This window comes from Salvia hispanica, chromosome 3, assembly GCF_029641045.1.
Source record: "Salvia hispanica isolate PSC_SH4W2 chromosome 3, Shi_PSC_v1, whole genome shotgun sequence".
NCBI lineage: Eukaryota > Viridiplantae > Streptophyta > Magnoliopsida > Lamiales > Lamiaceae > Salvia > Salvia hispanica.
The window spans coordinates 58,944,767-58,968,418 of NC_142694.1; the positions used below are offsets into that span (position 1 = coordinate 58,944,767).

The window sequence follows — 23,652 nt, forward strand, 5'->3', positions numbered from 1 at the left end:
TTTGGACAAAAATATATTGTTTGGGACCAAAAGGTAATAAACTTAATGTAATGGACCAAATATTTTTAGAATATACATAAAGGACCAAATTTATACTTTAGTGTAAAAATAAATGTAACATCCCAACTTTTATCGTCTTTTTAAGGTGGGTAGAATGTAACACCTCGTTTATTTTTATTATTCTCGAAATGACATTAAATGTTTAGCCGAAAATTTCAAACTAAAGAATAAAATAAGTTATTATAATTCTAGTAAATAATTAAGGTTATACATAAGTGAGAAACATAGTCAACCAAACTTTTTATTTTACAAGTCTAACTACCAGGATACATCTCTAAAAACTATGAAATGGAATACAAGAAATAAAATGGTGTACATATGTGGGCCTATAAGTTAAATCCCAGCCCACTTCAAAATTTTTGGAACCCATTCATGGAATACCCAAATAACTAAATTAATTCTTGTTTATTGCTCCTCCACCTCCTCCTTCCTTCTTCTTCCTCCTGATGACTCTCATCCCCCTCAAGCCACGTAACTGTTCCACCTCCTGCTTGATCCACCCCTCCACTTCCTGCTTGATTACTTTCCTTCCCTTTAAGGCACGTAGCTGCTGCTTGATTACTCTCCTTCCCCTCAAGGCACTTAGCTGCTTGATTACACTCCAGCTCCTGCACATAATTCACAATCACTTTCTGCAAATCCCAAACAAAAACAGAGAGAGAGCCGAGAGGGAGGAAGAGAAGTAGAAGAGCTCCCGTTTCCAATACCAACCATTCACGGCAGAAATCGAGAGTTCAAGGGTGCTGCCTAATTCTCTTCCAATAAGCATCCCAAATCATAGAGACGAGTCTGCCAAGTCCAAGGAAACTACTCCTTTCAGTCCCACAATTTCACAATTCAATATCGTGTTTTGAGGTATAAAACCCTTCCCCTTTTGATCATGTTTATACATAGCATATCATCCACCAACTCTCACCCAAGTAATTCAATCAATAACAATGAACCGAACACAACGAATTGAACACCCCTCTGTAACTAAATGAACTACGAAAAGAACATAATTTGAGTGCGAGAACTTATCTTGCGTTTCGGGGCTGGTTCGGGTGTGATCGAGTTGAGTTCGGGGTTGCTTTGAATGGTTCGGGGGCTGCCGGATACCGGCGAGGTTGTTTCGAGCTCAGTCGGGGCTGCTGGATATTGATTCGGGGCTGTCCGACAGCAAGCGTACGACGATGGCGTGAGCAGCGCCGAAAGAGAAAGAGGGAGTGGGGAAGAGAGAGGGAGAATCGGAAGGAGATAGAGAGAGACACCGCCGTAGGCGGCGGCGGACGGCGGCTCTGGACAGGGTCGGCGGCGGTGGCAGATTCGAGAGAGAGGGCAACGGCTGAGGCAGGCGATGAGGAGAGGGAGGTGCGACGGCGAGCCACCGCACGCGCAGCAGTGGCGGCGGCGGCGGCGTGAACAGGTCCGAAAGAGGGGAGGGGAGTGGGGCATCGATTCTGGTGGAGTGAGGAGGCAGGCGATGGAATTTAGGGATTTGTCTCTAATTTGGGAAAAATGGAAATGAGAGAGATAGGGAGGGGACGATTGTGGAGGAATGGAGTATTTCAAATTGGGCCTCTTCCCAATTAATTTAATTTGGGCCTTTTACTTTTAATTATGGGTTCCTTTTCTTTTAATTATTGAGGAAGAAGTTGGGCCTCTTTTTGAGTTATAATAGTTGGGTTCAATAATTTTAAAGTGGAGATATAAGGTGGGTGAATAGACGCAATTTTTTTGGGTTGAAAATAAAAGGGAGTCTTGGCCAATTGTAAAAATGATATCATTTGGTAGAAAATATAATATAGAATTTTAGCCCTAAGTTTTATATTAAGGTTCAATTAATATTTTGATTTCTTCTAATTGTGTAACTAAGCTAAATAATTGATCTTTTGAACTATTTTAGCGTATTGCTTAAGATTAAATTTTCAAAGTAAAAGAGACATAGATCCAATTTAGTCGAAACCCGAGAATAGTGGAAGAAGAAGCATCAAATAATATGAGTTTTAGAAATTGCTTAAAGACAAGAGAAATAATATAAGGCATTAATTATGAGGCATGCATTCCTATAAAAGTTTAAGAATTTCTTGAAGTTTGATTAGTATTTTATTTTATATTGTGATGTTTTCAAAAAGGTTATCTCCGCAAGTTAAGGTCGGAGCGAGAAATTCAAGTTAAAGAAATTAAACGAACGAGGTGAACTTTTCTATCCTACAGACTAATGTGGATGAAAATATGAAAATGTGAATCTATGTTTGTTGCTTATGTAAATGGTGTTGTCTTGCCATAAATGATTTGTTTTATGCCTATCTGTTTGGTTGGAACGTAAGAATCGAATTCGGGTCTGAGTGAGGGTGGTGTCCCTACTCGGATTAGTGTACACAGGTGACTGTTGGAAGGTGGCCACCTTCCACGGCACAAAGATGATATAGTGGAGGCCGTTGGGAGGTGGCCACCTCCCCGGCTGGAGAAAGATGTAGGTGACCGTGGGAGAGCACCATCTCCACGACACTTGGTGTTCAGATATGGCAAAAGTACAGAAAGAACATAGACTGATCAGTCGAACATTAGCTCACAAAGAATTTAGTAAGCTCGGGCCTTTTAAGAGAAAACCCTCGAGTGTTACTGTGATGGCATGACAATATTTTCATTTTATGTATGTATATTTCGGCAATGTGTTCACTGAGTATTTTTATATTCAGCCCTGCATATATTTCTAAATGTGCAGGTTGAGCAGTGACGATGGAGAATGCTGAGCAGAGTTATGATTTTCCTTTTATTTTAAGTAGAGGTTCTCGGCGGTGCATGTCTCCATACATGTGACCGTGTTCAATCCGCTGCGTACTAAGGTTCTAGATGACATTGACTGTTACTCTGATAATTAGTTATTAAAATGTAAGATTTTCATTCAAGTTCTAGTGATTAAGAATTGATTTGAAATTGTTTGCCCTTTAATTCTAAGTGAATATTCAGTCATTGTTTATCGCCTTTCTATTCCCCTCTTCTTATTTCCAACCCTAGTCACGGTTTCCCGGCTTTGCTATCCCTAGCAAAGTGCGGTCGTGACAATAAAGTACTAATTTTTTTATATGGATGATCAATAATTAATAATGTCATATTGATACGCTCTGTTTGCACTGCTTTAGGGCCCTTATTTGGTCTATTTTTAATGTCTAGATCGCAATTCATGTCCGTATTTTACATGGTTTATCTATTTTGGTATTTTGACATGTTTTGTGAGAATTGCGCATATTTGAGCTAAAAAGATAGGAAAACGACGAAGATGGAAATTTGGAGCGTTCAAGACACCCAGCGGCCCGCTGCGTGTGTCGCTGCGACAGCTGGCCCATAGCGACCGCTATGTCTGAAGCGGTCCGCTCCGGAGAAAGTTGTGCTAAGAATCTGAATACGCCCAGCGACCGCTGGGTAGTGCGCAGCGACCGCTCGAGAAGGTCCCGAAGCCACTGGACTAATTTGCAGCGACTGCTACAACTCATGCAACGACCGCTATACAAATGGGCAGAAGCTACGGGCAACGCACAGTGACCGCTGGCCAAGGTATAGCGGTCCGCTGTGAAAACGCGGTGCATGATTTGACCTAGATTTTCTCCAGATTTTACCAAAATTAGCCAACCTTTTCCTTATATCCATAGGATTTGAAATTCTCCCTATATATACCCCCTCAAACCTCTTCATTTAGAGACACTTTTACACACTCTTTCGCCTCACAATTCTAGAGCATAATATTTGAGAGATCTTTGTTGTGCAAGAGTTTGAAGACGGATTCAAGTGAAGATCAAGGCTACAGGATTCTACATTTGGATTTTATCACTTTAGTTCTTATTTTTACATTGCTTTCCGTTCAAACTATGTTTTTAGATTATTCCATCATGTGTAACTAAATTCATAGGATTCTAGGGATATGTTAGTAACTTTTATTGGTTTATACAATTCCTTTTTCTATTTAATATCTGTTTTATGTTTACTTCGTTTCTTCCTTAAGTTGTTCCGTAATACTGAACAACTTGCTGATTTGATATAACTTGCTACATAATCGTGAGAGGAGGTTGGCGAGTTAGATCCACTTATTAGACACTACAATTAGCTTCCCTTAAAATGACACTGTTAATTGAGAGTGAGAAATTTTCACGGGTCTTAGGAGCTTTTAGGAGTTACGAATCTAGGATTGACAACCCTAGTGTTAGTAATCTACGCTTGTATCCCATGGGCATAACTAGCGTGACTCGTTCTATCGAAGTATAAACTGTGCTAGGGTATTGTAGTTGGAATTTGTATAACCATAATTGTGAACGCACACCCCCAGAATTCTCTTATCTCATACTCCTATATTTTTTCTCTATTCTTGTTGCAATCGGTGATTTGCTACTTTCAGTTTAATTATTTTCAAAAGTTTTCAAAAACTCTTTGGTTCTGCAAATAGTAAAAGAGGCTTAGTAGAAGGTAGCCAGTCGGTGATCTTATTCTCCGTGTTCGACAATCCGGTACTGACCTTTAGTTATACTAGATCTACCCTATATACGTGCATGTATTTTTAATGCTAATAAATAGTGCATCACACATCAATTTTATGATTATTTGAATCATCAGTCTATTAATTGGAAGAAACCTGTCTCACCAATAATATAAATATAGCAGAAGTTACTCTAATAATTAGATCTCTAGATAATTGTTGGATAATATCTATAATGAAAAAAAAGAGTGAACTAAATAAATGGTGCTTGATCTTTATTTTATATCGTTTTTGGTACCTATAAGTCACATTTTTGGTACTTGATGCGATTTTCACCCCAAAATACCCTCTAAACAAATATATTTTCCCATTTTGTCATAGAGGATATTTTGGGCATACACAAAACTAGTACCAAAAGTGATAATATTATAATATCTTCTCTCATTCTCTTCACTCTTTATACTATTATTATTTTGATGTTATAAATTAATATTTAATTTATTTTTTAATATCATTCAAATATAATTAATTTTTTTATTATAGGTAAAATTATATTTAGTTATTATAATAATATTATTATAATAGTACTTAATAAATAATTATAGTATAATTATTTAAATTATAAATCTTATAATAATAATAATAATAGTAGTAATAATAATTAATAGCTAATCAATATAGTCTTAATAAAAATTTAAAATTGTGAATTGTATCCATAATGATATAAAGAGTTGAATATTTTTTGTCAGATGTTTCAATCCTAAAATGAGTATAAAAATAATTTAATAAAAATATTCAATTGATTTAATTACTTTAAATAATTAATTTAATTAGGTGTTTTGTTCTTGATTTATATTATGAATGCAATTAGATGTATATATAAAATACTAAAAAGAAAGAAGAAAAAGAAGAGAAAAAGAAAAAAAAAGAGGAAACATAAACTAAGGAAAAAAGAAAGAAGGAAGAAAGGAAGATAAAATACTAAAAAGAAAGAAGAAAATGAAGAAAAAAGAAAGAAGAAGAAACTAAAGAAGAAGAAAAAGAAATAAGAAAAGAAGAAAAAAAAATTACATGTTTGGTAACTACTCCCTTCGTCCAACAAAAGATGTCACACTGTCATTTTTAGTTTGTCCTACAATTGTAGATGTCACATTTCCATTTTTGGAAAAAGTTCTTTCTCACATGAATATAAAAATAATATTTTCTCTCTCCATTTAACACACAAAATAAAACCTCCTGAAATCTCGTGCCGTCCCACAAGTGTGACATCTTTTGTGGGACGGAGGTAGTATATAATTGAAATTTTCAAAAATATCCTTCATAACCAAAAAATCACATGTTTGGTACCCTAGGGTTATTTTTGTCAAGGGGTACAAAAAACGATATAAAATAATGATCAGATATTATTTATGTGCAAAAGTGAAAGATTAGATATCATTTATGTAGTTCAATCTTAAAAAAAACATAATTATTGACCTATTTATTGACGAATTCTCATGCAGTCATTTGAGTCACAAAATATACTGTCAATTGCCACTAATATCTAACTAGTTAGTATTCCTTCTGTCCCATAAGAGTATGCACTCTGTTTTTTTAGTCCGTCGTTCTAGAAGAGTATTCACTTTTTAATTTTGGAAAATATTTTTTTTATTGAGGTGGAATCTATTCTTCACTAATACTGCTTTAGTTACTTTTTTCTTTTTCTTTAGTCAATACAAATCAGTAGTATTACCGTCAATGAAGATACTCAAGGTAATAAAATACCGTATGTTTTTGTTTGATCTATTTGACATCCTACTTGAAGATACTCAAGGTAATAAAATACCGTATGTTTTTGTTTGATCTATTTGACATCCTACCGTCAATGCAGATGCTCAAGGTAATAAAATACTGTATATTCTTGTTTTATCTATTAGGCATCCTTTACCATAAGCACTATATTCGCATTTGATCTATTTAGGGCATCCACAATGGGGTGGACTATACGACGTCCTAAGTTCCGCTCTATGCACTGCCACATCAGTATTTTAGCCTCCGCTTCTTCCAATTTATAATGGGGTGGACTATAGCCAGCCCTAAGCCCCGCCCTATAGTTTTTTCTTCTATTTTATATTTAATTTATGTTTGCAAATATATCAAGCTAAATTAAAAAAAAGCAACACAATTAGATGCAAATCCTACATTTACTTTATTTTTTAAAAAAAAGTTACAAAATTAGATATAAAAAAAGTGCACTGCATATAAAAAGAGGCTAGTCTAGCAATACCAGCGTTCGGCTGAGGCCATCGATCATCCGCTGGAGGGACGCAATTTGAGCCGGGTTGGTCGCCTGCATGAGGGTGTTGTGCGTGTCCAAAAATGTCCTATAGTCGGAGGAGGCCACCAAGTCCATGTAGGCCTGTGCTGCATCCGAAGTCGGGGCCGTGGTCGCGCTCGAGGTCGGGCTCGGGGTCTGGTCAGGCGGTGCCACGGCGGAGGAGGTCGCCTTGCCCTTGCCCTTGGCAGCCTTGATGCCAGGGGGACGTCGGGTGGACATCGGTGTGCCAGAACTCTCATCCTCGAACACCAAATGGTTGAGGTCCATGGAGCTGCGCCGCTGTCGCTGCTCGTATAATCACGATGAGGGTGCACTTCGCCCTCTTCTTCGCCGTCGTCGAGTGGGGCAGCACACATCCAACAAACTTCTGCTTCTCCTTCAATAGCGCCCAGGACTGGTAGAGCTTGAAATCGCCGTACAATGCGTGTACGACTGCACCGCTTTGTTGCGCACATCCGCGAGACTCTCGCCGCTGCCCTGCTCCCTCTCGTACTTCTCGTACTCCCCCGAGAACAAATTGACCTGCTTCTTTCAGTGCTTGCGGAGTGCTCCCTATGGCGGTTGAAAGAGGTCGACGGCTTGACCTCGTTATATTTTTCGGCGATGCGCTCCCAATACGCAGTAACCTTCTAGTTGTTGGCGAACATCGGATCCTTTGAAATATCAATCCAACATCTCGTCAAGACGATGGATTCTTCCACCTGGTAGTTTGTCATTCCAGGGGCGAACTCTTCATTCACCGCCGTTTGCGGCAACTTCTGGGCTCTTACCTTGGTTCGCTTCTTCTTAGTGGCGGAGCCCGAGGCGGCGGAGGGAGCGGTAGCGGCGGAAGAGCGGCCGCGTGATGGGGCGGGTGTGCGGGTTGGAGAAGGCTCCATGTCTGACAGCCCGCACGAGTATGTGCTGAAATCAAGATCGTACTCGGTGGTGTCGAAGCGCCGGTATTCACCGGGCTCTGTACCAGGCCACCCTGCACCACCGAACATCGGACTATCCGGATATGGATAATCGGGATTCATTTTGTTTGAAATGTTGAAAATAGAGTGTGAAAGGAATGGAAATGGAGTATGAAAGGAGTGAAAATGAAGTGAAAAATGAGATATATATATATATATAGTGTGTGAAAATTAAATAAAATAAAATAAAAAAACCGAAAAACGCATTCTATTGTCCGTCGTATCGTCCGCGTCTCCCAAGGTGGCGGACGATGCGACGGACGAAGGAGCGGAAGACGCACATCGTCCGCGTACGATGGATCAGGCGCGGACGATGGAAAAGCCATCGTCCGCGACGCCACAATGGCGGACGATGCGACAGATGATGCATCGTCCGCCCCATCGTGGATGACCTTAACATAATTTTATTTAATGTTTCCTTCCAAAATGAGCTGCATTGACTGTAATATCTAGTCATATTTACCACTAATACATAGATCACCAGTTAAACAAATATTGCCACTAATATCTAGTTAGTATAAAATCACTATAAATCTTTATTATACAATGACTATAAAATAGTTCTCCCTCCGTATGCAAAAAGTAGAAACATTTGAAATGATACGTGTTTTAATGTACAATTGGTAAAATAAGTGAGAAGAATTGGTAAAGTAAGAGAGAGGAAACGAAAAATGAGTAAAGTAAGAGAGAGGAAGAAAGGAAGTAATGAAAGTAGAATTTGTGGATTGTGTGGTTCATGTCCTAGAAAGATTATAAAGTTTCTATTTTTAAGGAACAACCCAAAATAGAAATAATTGCTATTTTTTAAAAACGGAGGGAGTAATTCTTAATTTTTAGTAGTACTCCATCCGTCCAATAAAAATATTGGCACTTTCCATTTTTATCAGTTCCATATCCATTTATGGAAAATTATCACAATTTTTATCTATGTACATTAAGTTATTTACAACTTATACCATAAATAAATGCTACTCCCTCCGTCCTATAATAGATGACACACATTGGGATTGACACGAAATTTTAGGAGATGTTGTTTTGTGTGTTAAATGGAAAGAGAAAATATTATATTTATATTAATGTGAGAGAGAACTTTTTCCAAAAAAGAAATGTGACATCTTTTGTGGGACAGACTAAAAAGAAAAGTGTGACATCTATTATGAGATGGATGGAGTACTAATAATAATGTGGGTCCCACTATCCACCAACACTACTTCACCTAAACTACCTTTCCCCCCTCGATCTTACTTTACCAATTTTGTCTTAATTCTTGTATCATATCATATGACCATATTTTTATGGAACTGAGGATGTATAATTTTTTTGAACTTCCTTTTGTTCTTTGTCTTGATCATATACTTTGTACTCTCAGCTATAATGATCCCTCCATTCCATAATAGAAGTCATATTTTGTGTGAATACGGGTTTTAAGAAATGTAAAGAATATTGAGTTGGAAAAGTTGTAGAATATGAGGTCTATTTTTTTATACTGATTTTATAATACAATGTGAGTGAAATGAGTTAGTAGAATGCGAGACATACTTACTATTTAGAGTCCACAGTGATGGAACCAAAATTCAAAGAAGCTGGTGCTGATATTTTAAAAATTAATAACTTCTAAATTATTTATTTTTTATAAAACTAAAATAATATTTTCTCCTGTAAAAATCGTACCCAAAATTTTAGGACACTTTTTTATTTGAACACATTTTTTAGTTTTACCATTCAACACACAATTATGATTATAATTTATTCTGTCATTTATTCTTAACAAAATTACATTTTAAGGATATATACTAGTCAACTTATTATAGGATACATTAGCAATTAATATAAAAAAAAATAAATAATTTAAATTATAAAAACTAATTAAAACGCATCTTAATAAAACACATATAAATTTAATTTTTGTGCATAACACATAATGTATGTAACAAATACATGAATTGTAATTAGGAAATGATATAAATATACAGGCAAGTTGATGGAAAAAGGATGTAAATACATAGCTTAAATTTAATGGCTGATCACTTGATTCAATTCAAAAATTTTTTGTAAAGAAGAGAAATTGTAGGCAATTGAAAGGTATTGGGCACCTAGTACTAAATACAATTGGGCCATTAAATTTATTATTCATTTTCAACCCAACATTAATAATATAAATTATTCATCTTATTCCCTCGCATAACATCTTCTTCGACTAACGAGGTGTGACGCTCACTATAACCACTAATGCCAAGTAGGGATGTCAATCCAACCTAAAATCTACGGATCGACTCGAATAATCCAATAAAATTATAGATTTAGGGCTATATTTTTGCAATTGGAATATAAAACGGGCTATATAAGCCAGCCCGATTAGGTCGACGGGTTAGGTGGGCTGACCCAATAGGGTTGTGGATCAGCCCGATGGATTGCACTTTTCCATTAAAATAATAATAAATTTAAGGTTTATTTTAGATATATATCATGCTTTCATAATATCAATAGTTCTTGTTTTCATAAATTTTATTATATAATATTCTTTTAGAAATTTTAATAAAGACAAAAGAGTTCAATTTATATGCTAAACACTTTTATTCTTTGAAATTTAAGATTTTTTTTAGAATACATTAGTTTAAAAATTATTCTTTTCCAAAGGTCATGAAATTATATTGAAAATATTACTATTACTCCCTGTATCCCATTACAAGTGAGAAGATGTATTCCTTTTTGGACCGTCCTACTATAAGTGTGACATTTCCTTTTATGGAAAAAAGTAACACTTTATCTTTCTCTTACTTTATCATTTCTCTTACTTTTTCTCTTTACTCTTTTTTCACTCATAAAAACATGTTCTTAAAAGAAATGTCTCTCATCATCACATGTAATGGGACAGATGGAATATTATTTAATAAATATATACGTTATTACTCCCTCCGTCCCAACTAAGTTAATTTATATTCCTTTTTGGGATGTCCTAACAAAATTGAGGTATTTCTTTTTTTTTTGACAAAAAATAAAACATTGAATCAGTCTTATTTTGCTATCTCTTATCTCTCCTACTTTATTTTACTATCATTTTAACTCATTCAATACAATTTCTTAATCTCTCAAAAAAAGTGACTCAACTTAATTGGGATGAAAGGAGTATTATTTTATACTGCCCTTGTCCCATGCTATTCGCTCTTTTCTTTTTTCGGGCCCGTTCTAAACTATTTTCACTATTTCTATTTTAGGTAAGAATGTTTTAGAAACATCTTATAAATGCATAACCAAACGCAATGTAATAATATTACTTCTTCTCGAATTAGGTTAAAAGTGGATTGTAGAGTTTATTATATACAAACAAAATTCTATTCGTGCGAACTGCTCGAAATATATTTTTCAGTATACAAACCCTAACAATCTCTCACTTTTACTCAATACATGGTTTCGAGTATACCCACTGCCAAAACTCTCCCACTTATATTTACAGTAGGTCTCAATGCATGATATATCGAACCACAAATCTTTTCACCTCATGTTTGAAACATGTTGTCACAAAGACACTTTTTTGAAAGATTCTGTCAGGTTGTTCCCTGATGATATCTTGGTCACTATAATGTCTTGTTGTGCACTAACTTAATGAGCTCATTTTTTCCTTGAGTTATCCACTTGACTAGGGTAAACGTTACAAAATATAATATTATTAGGCATACTTCGAAATCACAGTCAAAGCTATTAGAAAAAAATGAGATAGAATCTATGATTTAATCACACTCCTTCAAAACTTAGTATTCAACACATAAGATGAACACACAGTTAGATGATGACTTGCTCAATCACTCCTAAATTTAGATGTGCCCCATCGTGCATGCTCCTCATTTTATATTTTTTAATAGTCAGAAGTTGCAAGCCACAGTTTTATTAACGTTTTCACTTACTTATTGTGTAATTGTTCATCTTATCTTGTGACTGCTGTAATATAAAAATATATATCAAATATAGACACAAAATGACGTAATACAAAAGTTAAAAGCCATATAATAACGTCTTTAGTTTAATTAAAACAAAATGAGATATGGGTTAATGCTAGCTTGAGTAGAAAAAAAAAATACAACTGTAATGACTTAATGAAAAATAGAGTAATAGGAAGAAAATAAAAACAAAAGAAACCACCATAGAATATAGTTTGATAAAATGATTTGGTTTAAGTAATCTTCACTTGTATTCCAAAATCATGTTGTTTTCAGGTGCCAATCCAACACAAGCCCTAAATATGTTCTCCAGCATCGCACGCTGCTTCGACATTGCATTCACCACCGGTGTTCGTGGAGGCAACTGTTTTATAAAATACTCCCTCCATCCCCAAAGAGTATGAACTTTGGGTTCAACACGAGTTTTAATGCATTATTGGTAAAGTAATAGAGAGATAGATAGAAAAAGTTTTTAAAATATTGTTAGTGGAGAATGGGTCGCACCTCATTAAAGAGAAGAGAATTTCCAAAATTGGAATGTTCAAACACTTTCGGGACAGACGAAAAAGGATATAGTGTATACTCTTCAGGGACGGAGGGAGTAGTACATATGTTCATGTAGATGTTTGATTTTTTTTCTTTTAAATTAAAAATTTATGTAGAAAAGAATGTGGAACGAGTAAAATTTTCTTGCAAAATTTTGAAAAAAGTTATATTGAGTCTATTGAAAATTATGATTATAATATTTACGTTAGATTTGAATTACTACTCTAACCTCGTTATTGGGCTTTGAGATAAATTCGAGTGCTCAGCTCATCAAGAAGGACCAAGTCTAGAATGATGGAAGCTTCAAGAAGATAGTCCTCGCAAGTGTTGTGCATAACAATAATGCTTTTGCCTCCCATGAAGATATTCGATGTGTACTCGTCCATCGCCCTCTTGTTGTCTTTTGACATACGAGACATCTTGTATAACAGCTCAAACTATAAAAATGTCGTCTTGGTATAATTAGAGGGACAATTGTATATACCTTAATAACAACAACATGGTCAGTGTCCACGACATTGCTCTTTGAGATCTCTTTGGACGGAAAGTTTGAGGAGCGGAGAGGTTTATTCCATCATTATTTCCCAAATGTTTCTAACTCACTATAGAGGACGGCTGCATGCACAAGAGAGATGTAACATAAAACATCTTAAATTGAAACAAAGGGTAAATAAAAGTGGATATAGCTTAATACCAGCCCCAACAAGGAAATCTACTAGAGCTGATTTCATCTTTGTTTGCCCACTGTTGAAATCATCGCAGCCAATTAAAGAGTTCCTACTAATGGCTATCTTAATCAACCCTGTAAAATTTATTTCTTAATAAGATTTCTTGTTTCAAATATTACCAAAAGTTCCACTATCCCAAACAAGGTTGAGGGAGAGATCTCAGATTCATTCCTCTCCAGCGAGGCCAGTAAATTCTCGGTCGTATCATTCAAACCAACAACGATGCTGCTATACCTCTCTACGTTTGTCGTCCATAGCACGATGACCCTGTCGACCTTGTTCTTTTCCTTAAACTCCCTGCAACATATGAAATTCCTTCACATTCTAACAACACCTTCCAAACTACAAAATAACACATAACATGACCTAAAACATTACCTAATGTCTCTAATCAGTTGCGGGGCTTGTTCCTTCTTGGTTTCCTTGATTACGTTGTTGGCACATGCCACTTGATTGGCTGCGATGAAATCTGCATCGTAGATTCCCGAAAGTGGGACCATGTGCTCCATGTAGGGCTGCATCTGCTTTTGAAGATCAATATCTAACACTCTGGCTCTGCCCGTTGCATCTGTCGAATTCACGTCGCTTAAGTCCGATCCCCCCAAACGATATCGTCTGAGTCACCTAATTATTTGTTAATCATAGTCAAAATCGTTAAAGACAAATAATATCTCTTAAAGGGAAGAAGTAATCCAAAATTAGATTGGCGAAGCACCAACATGCAACTCAAAAAGGATAAATAATTGGCTTCATTATAAGTGAATTATAATCTATTAATGATAAAACTTCGCACATCATAGTATAAGTGTGTGTGTGTGTGAGAAAGAGATGGATTATATACCATAGGGAGCAAGCTCTTGAAAGGAGCATAAACTCTTCTCCGTTGAACGACCGAACCTGGATTAAGGACGCTTGGGTTAGCGGCCTGAAATAGTTGGCATGTTTCACCTTATCTTTCATTTCCCACGGAACACAAACTGGTCAAATTTAAATTAATTAACCAATTATCTTATTTAGTACTACTTTCGTCCCCCAAATTTTGACACAGTTTATCATTTCAGTCCGTCCCTGAAAATTTGACCCACTTCACTTTTACCATTTTTGGTAATGGACCTCATATTCCACTAACTCATTCCTACTCACATTTTATTATAAAACTAATACTTTAAAAGTAGGACTCACATCCCACCAACTTTTTCAACTCACTTTTCATTACATTTCTTAAAACTCGTGACGAGTCAAAGTGTGTCAAAATTTGGGGGATGGAGGTAGTAATCACTCTAAGATTATGTACTTCCTCCGTTCCATAATAGTAGCGGCAATTCTTTTCAGCACTGAGATTAAAAAAATGAGTGTAATGTATTAAATAAAAGATAATAAAGTAGGGGAGAGAAAAAAGTAGAGAGAATAAAGTAACATAGATGAAAAAGTAAGTGATAAGAAATGCATCCACTTTTACTTAAAAGGGAAATGACTCCACTAATATGGAACATAGCAAAATGGCAAAATGACTCTACTACTATGAAATATATACACCCTCCGTCCATCTTAAGTGATTGACTACTTTTCGGCACGTGTTTGGAGAAAATAATAGTAATAAATAGTTAAAGTTGAGAGAAAGTAAAGTAAGTAAGAGAATAATGTAGATACGACTCTCTTTTATACTCCCTCCATCCCACTTTAGGAGTCCCGAATTACTATTTTTGGGTGTCCCACTTTAGGAGTCCCGGTTGGAATATTCCATAAATGGTATTAGGCCCCACATTCCACTAACCTTTTTCCATTCACATTTTATTATAAAAACTAATATAAAAAAGTAGGACCCACATTCCACTATCTTTTTTCACCAACTTTCTTTTACATTTCTCAAAACCCGTGTTGAACTCAATCGGGACTTCTAAATTGGGACGGAGGGAGTATTATTCTCTCTCCTACTTTATTTTCTCTCCACTTTAATTATTTATAGTATCATTTTCGCAAAATAATGGTAAAAAGAAATCAATCACTTTAGGAGTCCCAATTTACCCTTTTTTAGTGTCCCACTTTAGGAGTCCCCGTTGGTTATAGGCCTCATATTCCACTAACCTTTTTCCACTCACATTTTATTAAAAAACTAATGTATAAAACTAGGATCCACATTCCACTATCTTTTGTCACCAACTTTCTTTTACATTTCTTAAAACCCGTGCCGAACTCAAATGAGACTCCTAAAGTGGGACATAGGGAGTAACATCTCGAATAGTAAACTAAAAAGAAAACCTAAACATCTTAAATGAGACGAAAGTACTCCCTCCGTCCCAAGATAAGCGAAACACTTCTTTTAGACACGAGATTTAAGAAATTGATATTTAAATAGTTAAAGTGAGAGAGTAAAGTATGAAAGAGAAAAGTAGAGGAGTGAAGAGAAAATAAAGTAGGCGGAGAATAAAGTAAGAGAGATGATTTTTTTACCAAAAAGGGAAATGACTCACTTATAGTGAGACATTCCAAAAATGAATACAACTCGCTTATATTGGAACGGAGTCCCTCCGTCTGCGAATAGGGGTCTCATTCCTATCTTGAACGGGTTTTAAGAAATGTTAAAGTAAAGAGAGTGGAAGAAAGTTAGTGGAATATGCGTCTCATTTTTATATACTCCCTCCGTCCCACAAAGATTGTCCCATTTTTCTATTTTCATCCGTCTCACAAAGTTTGTCCCATTTCATTTTTACCATTTTTGTTAGTGGACCCCATATTCCACCAACTCATTCCTACTCACATTTTATTATAAAACTAATACTTTAAAAATAGGACCCACATCCCACCAACTTTTTCAACTGACTTTTCATTACATTTCTTAAAATTCGTGCAGGGTCAAAGTGGTACTATCTTTGTGGGACGGAGGGAGTATTACAGTTTTAAATGATATATGGAGTGAGTTAGTGGAATATGAAACCTCTTTACTATTTATAGTAATTATGAACGGAGACTTGTATTCACGGGTGTAACAAAATGAAAAAAACGGAATTCCTATTTGTAGACGGGAGGGAGTAGAAGAGGAGGAGGGAGTATACACATAGACGAGATGATTGAAGTGACTAAATATGCAAAAGCAAAATTCAGTGCATTTATAGTTGTGTTTTGAGGAACAGTGGTTATGAACTTATGATACGCTCACTTTTCAGTTTTCACGTCTTATATTCTGTACGAAGTACAAAAGCTGTTTCATTGTTGTAATAAATTTCTAGTACCCATTTCTTGCTTTTTCACATCGGTCACAAAAGTCAAACCACCCAATTTTCACATCTTGTAATCAAAAGTTCTAAACACAACATGCCATGCCAATCTACCAGGCCATTATTGTGTTTATATGTAATTGTGTATGCATATTAGTTAGAGCATTTCTTTCCAAAATTCCTCTCCAATTGTAATTGTGGAGTACTTGACCAGATAGTATACCTCTTTCAATTTAAAAAAAAGTACATTTACCTTTTATTCACGTTAGATGAAATTGAGATATAACACAATTTTGAAGAGTATATTTAGCTCATATGATTGATATATGTGAAGGTTGCATTAGACTCCAAGTGAACACTAAAACTTAAAATGGTATAGATAATTAGTTCTATTAGTATTTTAAAATTAATCCCATTTTTTATTTTTAGTAAAAATTACCTATCTTTAGATTTACACTAAACCAAAACAAAAAAACTTTCTCAAATTTTATGAGTAAAAAAACATAATGTAGAGAATATTCTTTTAAGTTTAAGTTTAGTATAAATGGTTGAAGTAAAATCAGATTTGGTGTGATAAATATGTTAAAATCGGTTTAAGTTTTGTGTAAATAGTTGGAGATGCTCTTATGCCCCCTCTCTACATGATTAAATGTCTTATATTGACCGGCTTGGATTCTAAAAATTGTTTTAACTTTATGATTAAAAGTGGATATTAAAAGTTAGTGAACTGTGTGTCTTACTTTCATATATTAATTTTATAATAAAATGTCAGTGTAATGAGTTAGTGGATTGTGAGGTCCATTTACCAAAAATAGTACCCCCACCGTCCTTGAAAAACCGTCCCTGAAAAAGTATAAACATTGTAATTTTGGAAACTTTTTATCTAATGATGTGAGACATATTCTCCACTGACAATACCTTAATTATTTTTTTTATTTTTCTTTTACTTTACCAATTATGCATTACAACTCATATCGAACCAAATGTTTGTACTTTTTAGGAACAAAAGGAAGTAAAAGTGAAATGAGATATTCATTTGTACACAAATGAAAAAGAAAAATTAGACATTTAAGAGTGAACTACAAAAATGGTCCCTGGACTTTGGGTTTAACACGCCCATAGTCCCTCGATTTAAAAAATATCTCTAGACATCCCTGGACTAATATTGATATAAAGAAACAAAGTGAAGGATGAGAAAAGGGAAGAAGAATGATAATTTTGAAATAATATCATATTTAGTACATAACTGAAATAATATCAGATTTAAAATGATAAAAGTATAAAGAGACCAAATTGTCCAAACTCCCCAAAAGGGTATTTTCAACCGAAAACGGTGAAACAGGACAGTCCAGGGATGTTAGGCGATATTTTTAAAATCCAAAGATGTCAGAGCGAGATAAACCCATAGTCCAACAACCATTTTTTTAATCCACATATTTAATGATGCACAAGAGTAAGCATTGAGTTACACCACACCACACCTCACCTCACCTCACCTCACACATACATTCTCTCTCTTAAAGAATTTGCTGTAGATACGGTGATCGAGGCAGTCTCTTTCTTGTCTTGTCTCTTTCACTGCATCCTCTTCTTGCTCGTGTAAAGAGGGGTATCTCCACACGTACACTCTCTCTAACAAGTTTTCAACATTTCTAGAGAGAGAAAGAAAGAGCAGGAATGGAGGTGAGGAGAGAGAGCAACAATGGAAAAATGTGTATTGAAGCAAGAATGATGAGGCCATCTTTCAAGAAAGTTCAAATTGTTTACTATCTTTCAAGAAATGGCCATCTCGAGCACCCTCATTATATGGAAGTCACTCATCTTTTTCATCAACAACTTCGTTTAAAAGGTTCAAATTTTTGTTACTTTGTTCAAATTTACATATTTAATTAGATTTTGATGTTACATTTTTTATGTGTTTGTAGATGTTATAGATCGCCTCACGGTTCTAAGGGGTAAGGCCATGCCTTCCCTCTACTCTTGGTCTTGCAAAAGGTTTGTCACAAATTTAATTTGTACATGTTAAAATTGGAATTTTATTAGTTGTGTAATACTACTAATTATTAATACTAACATGTATGTAGGATATACAAAAGTGGGTATGTATGGAATGATTTGGCACAAAATGATGTTATTTATCCATGTGAAGGAGCTGAATATGTACTAAAAGGATCTGAATTAATTGAGGGCACCACTGGTAATTGAACTAAATTAAGTTAACCTCTTCCTTTTTATATTGAAATTGCACCGATTGATGTCTAAGTTGTGGTGTTTATTTTGACTATAGAGAAATTGCGCCATCTTCAAATTAGCAAAGTTCCACTAATCAATAACCAATACGATCGAGATGAGGAGGAAGAAGGATACACTAGCACCATTACGCCGCGGTCGAGACGCTCGAGGGGGGTCTCGACCGACGAATTCAGGCCTCCGAAGCCTGAATTCTTGTCGGTCTCGTCGCCACCCTCGACCACGTCATCCTCCGTCTCTGAGAAGGCGAACAACGAAGTGATAGGTGTCGAAAAAGGTGGCGCAATATCTAAGGATGTCGAAGATGTTGGCACCGAGCCATTGCTGAGCAGAAACTCTATGCTGCTCAGCCTCATTGCCTGCGGCGGCTCTGTCTCGTTCAGGAAGGCTGCGCCGCCGGAAGCGGCCAGAAGGAGCGGCAGCGGCGGGCTGCATAAAGGGGTTGTGAATAATGTGATATGTCCTACTCTTTCGTCTCTTAAAATTTGTCACTTTTCTATTTTATTCTATTCCCAAAAATTTGTCACATTTTAGTTTTATTATTTTTAGTAGTGAACCTCAGATTTTAAATTGTTAGGGACAAAGGAAGTGCTTTATTTTTTTAGAATTGCTTCATTTATGGTTAATTTTATTTGATATGGTTAGGTTGTATGCAAATCAGCAGTTAAGCATGTCGTGGACGTGGATGTGGACGAGGATGTAAAGATGATAGGTTTGATGTCGGAGAATCCGAGGTTTGGGAACTTGCAATCGGAGGAAAAGGAGTATTTCAGCGGTAGCATTGTGGAGACAATCCCCATTGAAAAAGTTGAAGGATTGAAGAAATCATCATCTCATAATGAAGAAAAGTGAGTATGTTTGATGTTTCTGATTTTGATTGCTATGATGCTTTTCTTTTTGGTTATTAATAGTACTAGATTTTGACTTGGGTCTTAGTAAACGTGCTAGAACGACAATTTGATGCCACAATGTTATGCTGTAAAACAAGACAAACGTTTAAAAACAAGAGTATTGATATCGATAAGTCAAATTATTTGAGTATAGTTAAGTAGGAGTTAAAGTCAACTTCTAAGTGTTGTTGGTCATTATCTAATCTCTCTTTCTGCAGACAAAATGCCAAATGAAAAAACCAAATTGGTAATACCAAGAGAAATATCACAAAGAGAAAAAGACATGTAACTTGTGATTTTTGCAATAGGTTAAAGGTGATTTTGTAGGCCCCATTGGATTCTTGACAAAATAGAAAAGGTGATTTTCTTCAAAAAGATTACTTTTTCCGCGAGGTAAATTTTGGGTTTAGTTTTAGGTAAATTTTGTTTTTTAGTTTCTTTCTTACTCGTAGATAAGAGATCGACGATGGTGGGATGTAGTGATCATTCTTAATAGGGCTTTTTATATCTCAATCGAAGATGGATAGAGTATCAAACTGTATTAATAATTTTGTGTGGGATGATTTATTAATTAGGAGTGGCATGAGTGGGCTAGGAGAAGCAGCTGATGAGGAACAAGTGCAAAAGAAGGGGAAATGCATTCCAATGAAGAGGTCATGCTATAGACAGCCCAAGAAATGAACCATTTATTGCCAAAAAATTACTGGCTTGTAATTTCGTTGTTTGCAACTTAGTTATCAACAGTTAAATTTCAGTATTTACCTTAGATTATGTCATGTGCTTTTTTACCCAGTTACTCATAAATTTTAAAGTTTCATGGATTAATTAAGTCGCTAGTGCAGCAGAAAACTTGCATAACTAATATCATACATACACTATCAGTAATGATTAAGAAATAACAATCACCGAGATTTTATTGTATATAGTCAAGAAAGACCTATCTCACTGTTAGATACGTTCAATGGTATACAACTGCGGAGTCGCCGCACAAACAACAGCAGCGGTGGTGCTGAGCTGTGCAAGTGCGTGAGGTGAGAGAAAGTGAAAGTGATGAGAAACTTGCTCTCACATGCAAGACTTGGACCATGAAATTAATTGTTTGGGTCGATTAGTTAAAAGAAGAGAAAAGAGTCATTGGGCTGTTTGTTTATTAAAGTTGGTTTTTAGTTTTTATTATTTTGGGCTGGAGGAGTAAGTAGAAAGAGATATGGTTTTGTGATGATATTTTGTGGTTTGGGCCGATGGATTCGAATAAAGGAAAGGAGTGTTTGACTGGAACTTAAGTAATTGGTTTGAGCTGAATCAAATTATTTTTTTTTGAGCCGGTTTAACTACTAGACTTTTGGGGATGCGAACGGCCAGCTGGTGACACCTCAGGCGGCCGCCAAAATCGAAAGGGAGATGAAGACAACGTTCTAAAGTTACGGAAAATTTCTGAAATTTCTAAGAAAGATCGTAGGGTAAAATGAATCATATAGTAGGATGCATGTTTTGTTTTTTCTAATTAGATTATTTTCCTAAAGTTTATTTTTGTTCGCATGTTATGTTCCTTTCATAAAGGTGATTTTTGCACAATATTTTAAAACTGGAACGGAAAGGTAGACTTTTTTTTAAAATAAGGATTATGTCTTAAGTATATTTTGATGTTAAAGGTTATGTTGATTGTTTATCATACCGTATTTTATTTTTTATGGAATCTATCTAAAGTGATTTTTCCATGTATAATTAATCAAATTCGGGTCTAACTATGAGTATGGGATGAGCCCTATTAGGCTAGTGTACACCGATAGTAGATCGTGAGCCATCTTTTGAATTTATCGGTCTAATGACTTGGTATGTGGTCACATACCCTATCATGCATAGTTCATATATGGAGTGATGATGATGATGATGATAGATGGTTGCGGAAACAAGTTTTATGATTGAAATGATTTTAGTGTCTCGGGCCTTTCTAAAGTTAAAACCTCGAGGTTACTCAATGGTGACATGATAAATATTTTTGAAATAATTTTTTCGGCATGAGTCCACTGAGTGCATCAAGTACTCTGCATGTGTTTAATGAATGAGCAGATTGAGCGGTGGGTGTTGTACATAAAAGTGAAGAAGATGCCCAAAAGTGAAGAATATGTTATGTCTTCATACATGACATTATTCTACCCTCGAATGCTTCCGCTGAGAAATTCTTTTTATGGCTTCATGTCATTGAATATTATCTTCTTTCGATTGTTGAACTACTGGGAACGCTACCCTGATTTGCTTCACTAAAAATCCAAGTTTTGAACTATGTTTCGTGCCCAATGATTGTTTTCTCCTTTCTTCCCCATTTCTTAAGCCTCCACTAATCGCGATCAAACGAGTTTCTTATCCTTAGAAAGTGCAGTCGTGACATTATAAGTACTCCCTCCATCCACAAATAATCATCCCATTTTGCTATTTTCATTTGTCCACCAATAAATCTTTCATTTGCTTTTAAATTACTTTTGATAATAGACACATAAATTAGGACTTACCTTCTGTTAATCTTTTTTATCCACTTTCTACTTGTTTTTAGAAAAACTCATGCCTAATCAAACTTGACCTTATAATTACCGGCGGATGGAGGATTTATATTTCTTGCATTTTGTAATTGTATATTTGATATTAATAATAATTTAATTAAATAAAATACATATAATGAATATAAAAATATAGAAAAGTGAAAATATAATAAGCAAGCTAGGTGGATTTTCTTAGGCCCTACTTGGTAGGATGGAATGGAATGGAGATGTGAATGGAAAGAATGTGGGAATGGAATGACAATTCCATTCCATTCTTGTGATTGGTAAGCACAAGGAATGCAAAAGGAATGGAATTGTTATTCCTTGATTGATTTCATTCCTATGTTTGATATCTACAAATTAATATAGAAATGGAATGAAATGAAATATGAATAATTAATATGTTGATTCTACCAAAAATAGCACTACACACATTTCACACACTACACGCACTTCACACACTTTACACACTGCACACATTTCACACAAAACACACACTTCACACGCTTCACACACTTCACATTTCACACACTACATATATTTAACACATTTCACACTCTACACACACTTCACACATTTCACACACTACAAACACTACTCACATTTAACACATTTCAAGCATCCTATTTTGAATTTGTGTACTGTGTGTAGTCTGTGAAATGTGTGAGTGTGTATATTGTGTGAAATGTGTGAAAATGTGTGCAGTGTGTGAAATGTGTGAACTGTGTTTAGTGTGTGTAGTATGTGTAGTGCGTAAAGTGTGTGTAGTGTGTGAACTGTGTAGTGTGTGTAGTGTGTGAAATATGTGTAGTGTGTAAAGTGTGTGAAGTGCGTGTAGTGTGTGAAATGTGTGTAGTGTGTAAAGTGTGTGAAATTTGTGAAGTGCGTGTAGTGTGTGTAGTATGTGTAGTGTGTTGTAGTGTGTGTAGTGTGTGAAATGTGTTAAGCGTGTGTGTGTGGATTTTTCAATTATTAAAAAATTTAAATTCTATTTTATTGTAAAATTGTGATGATATTAAATTTATATATAATATAAAATAATATTTATATAACCTTGTTAAATTTTAAGATAAGAAGAAAGGAAAATAGAATGGAATGACCATTTCTTAGCTAAATGGATGGAATGGGTATTCCCATGTAGAATGGAATGACCATTTCAAAAGGAATGATGATTCCGAACAAAAATATTTACCAAGCAAAGAAAAGAAATGAAGGTAGGAATGTCATTTCATTCTTCCTTTCCATTCCACCATTCCACCGTAACAACAAGGGCCTTCTACTTTTTGTTACGTTTTTATATTTCCATTCATAGATTCATAAAAGAAAAAAGACCAAAGCAAAAGACAATGTCATTAATCGCTAATTAATGACTTCGCTGATAACCATGCAAGATCTAATCGTGAAATTTTATTGCTCATTAATGATTATCATTAATCACAGTAAACGAGTCAACCCAGATCTAACATGGGTACTCTTAAAACTTGCTCTTCCTTTAAGTTAGCTTCCTCCATCACATGTAATCTCTCAATTTAATGTTGCAACCAAATACCGAATCAAATTTAGAATTTCACAATGCATTGCAAAATCTAATTTAAAAATATTGTTATCCATATTTATAAATAACGACTGTGATGGTAAAACCAATTTTAAAAAATTACTCCTCACGTCCCACTTTAGGAGTCGCAATTAAGTTCGGTATGGGGTTTTAAAAAAAGTAAAGAAAATTGGTATAAAAAAAAAGAAAGTGAAATGTAGGTTAAAATGTGAG

At 35.2% G+C, this 23,652-nt stretch overlaps 1 protein-coding gene, 2 long non-coding RNA genes and 1 pseudogene across 3 annotated transcripts; 2 read left to right on the forward strand and 2 right to left on the reverse strand.

Annotated features, from left to right (window-relative positions):
• Positions 1–281: 281 nt before the first annotated feature.
• Positions 282–1,611, reverse strand: LOC148931169 (uncharacterized). The gene is made up of 2 exons (XR_016136709.1): positions 772–1,611; positions 282–668 (listed from the first exon to the last, which is right to left on the reverse strand). It is a non-coding gene; the product is annotated as an uncharacterized LOC148931169 (long non-coding RNA).
• On the forward strand, positions 789–3,953 carry LOC125212009 (uncharacterized). The gene is made up of 3 exons (XR_016136710.1): positions 789–915; positions 2,175–2,235; positions 2,768–3,953. It is a non-coding gene; the product is annotated as an uncharacterized LOC125212009 (long non-coding RNA).
• An 8,009-nt stretch (positions 3,954–11,962) lies between these two features.
• LOC125210477 (inositol-3-phosphate synthase-like) lies at positions 11,963–13,943 on the reverse strand (annotated as a pseudogene).
• Positions 13,944–17,726: 3,783 nt separating this feature from the next.
• Positions 17,727–20,041, forward strand: LOC125210744 (protein SOSEKI 2-like). Its single transcript, XM_048110326.2, has 6 exons — positions 17,727–18,056; positions 18,133–18,202; positions 18,292–18,404; positions 18,495–18,910; positions 19,103–19,305; positions 19,923–20,041. Exons 1-6 carry the CDS (start codon positions 17,885–17,887, stop codon positions 20,026–20,028), a joined length of 1,080 nt encoding a protein of 359 aa, XP_047966283.2. The 5' UTR covers positions 17,727–17,884; the 3' UTR covers positions 20,029–20,041.
• Positions 20,042–23,652: the final 3,611 nt, after the last annotated feature.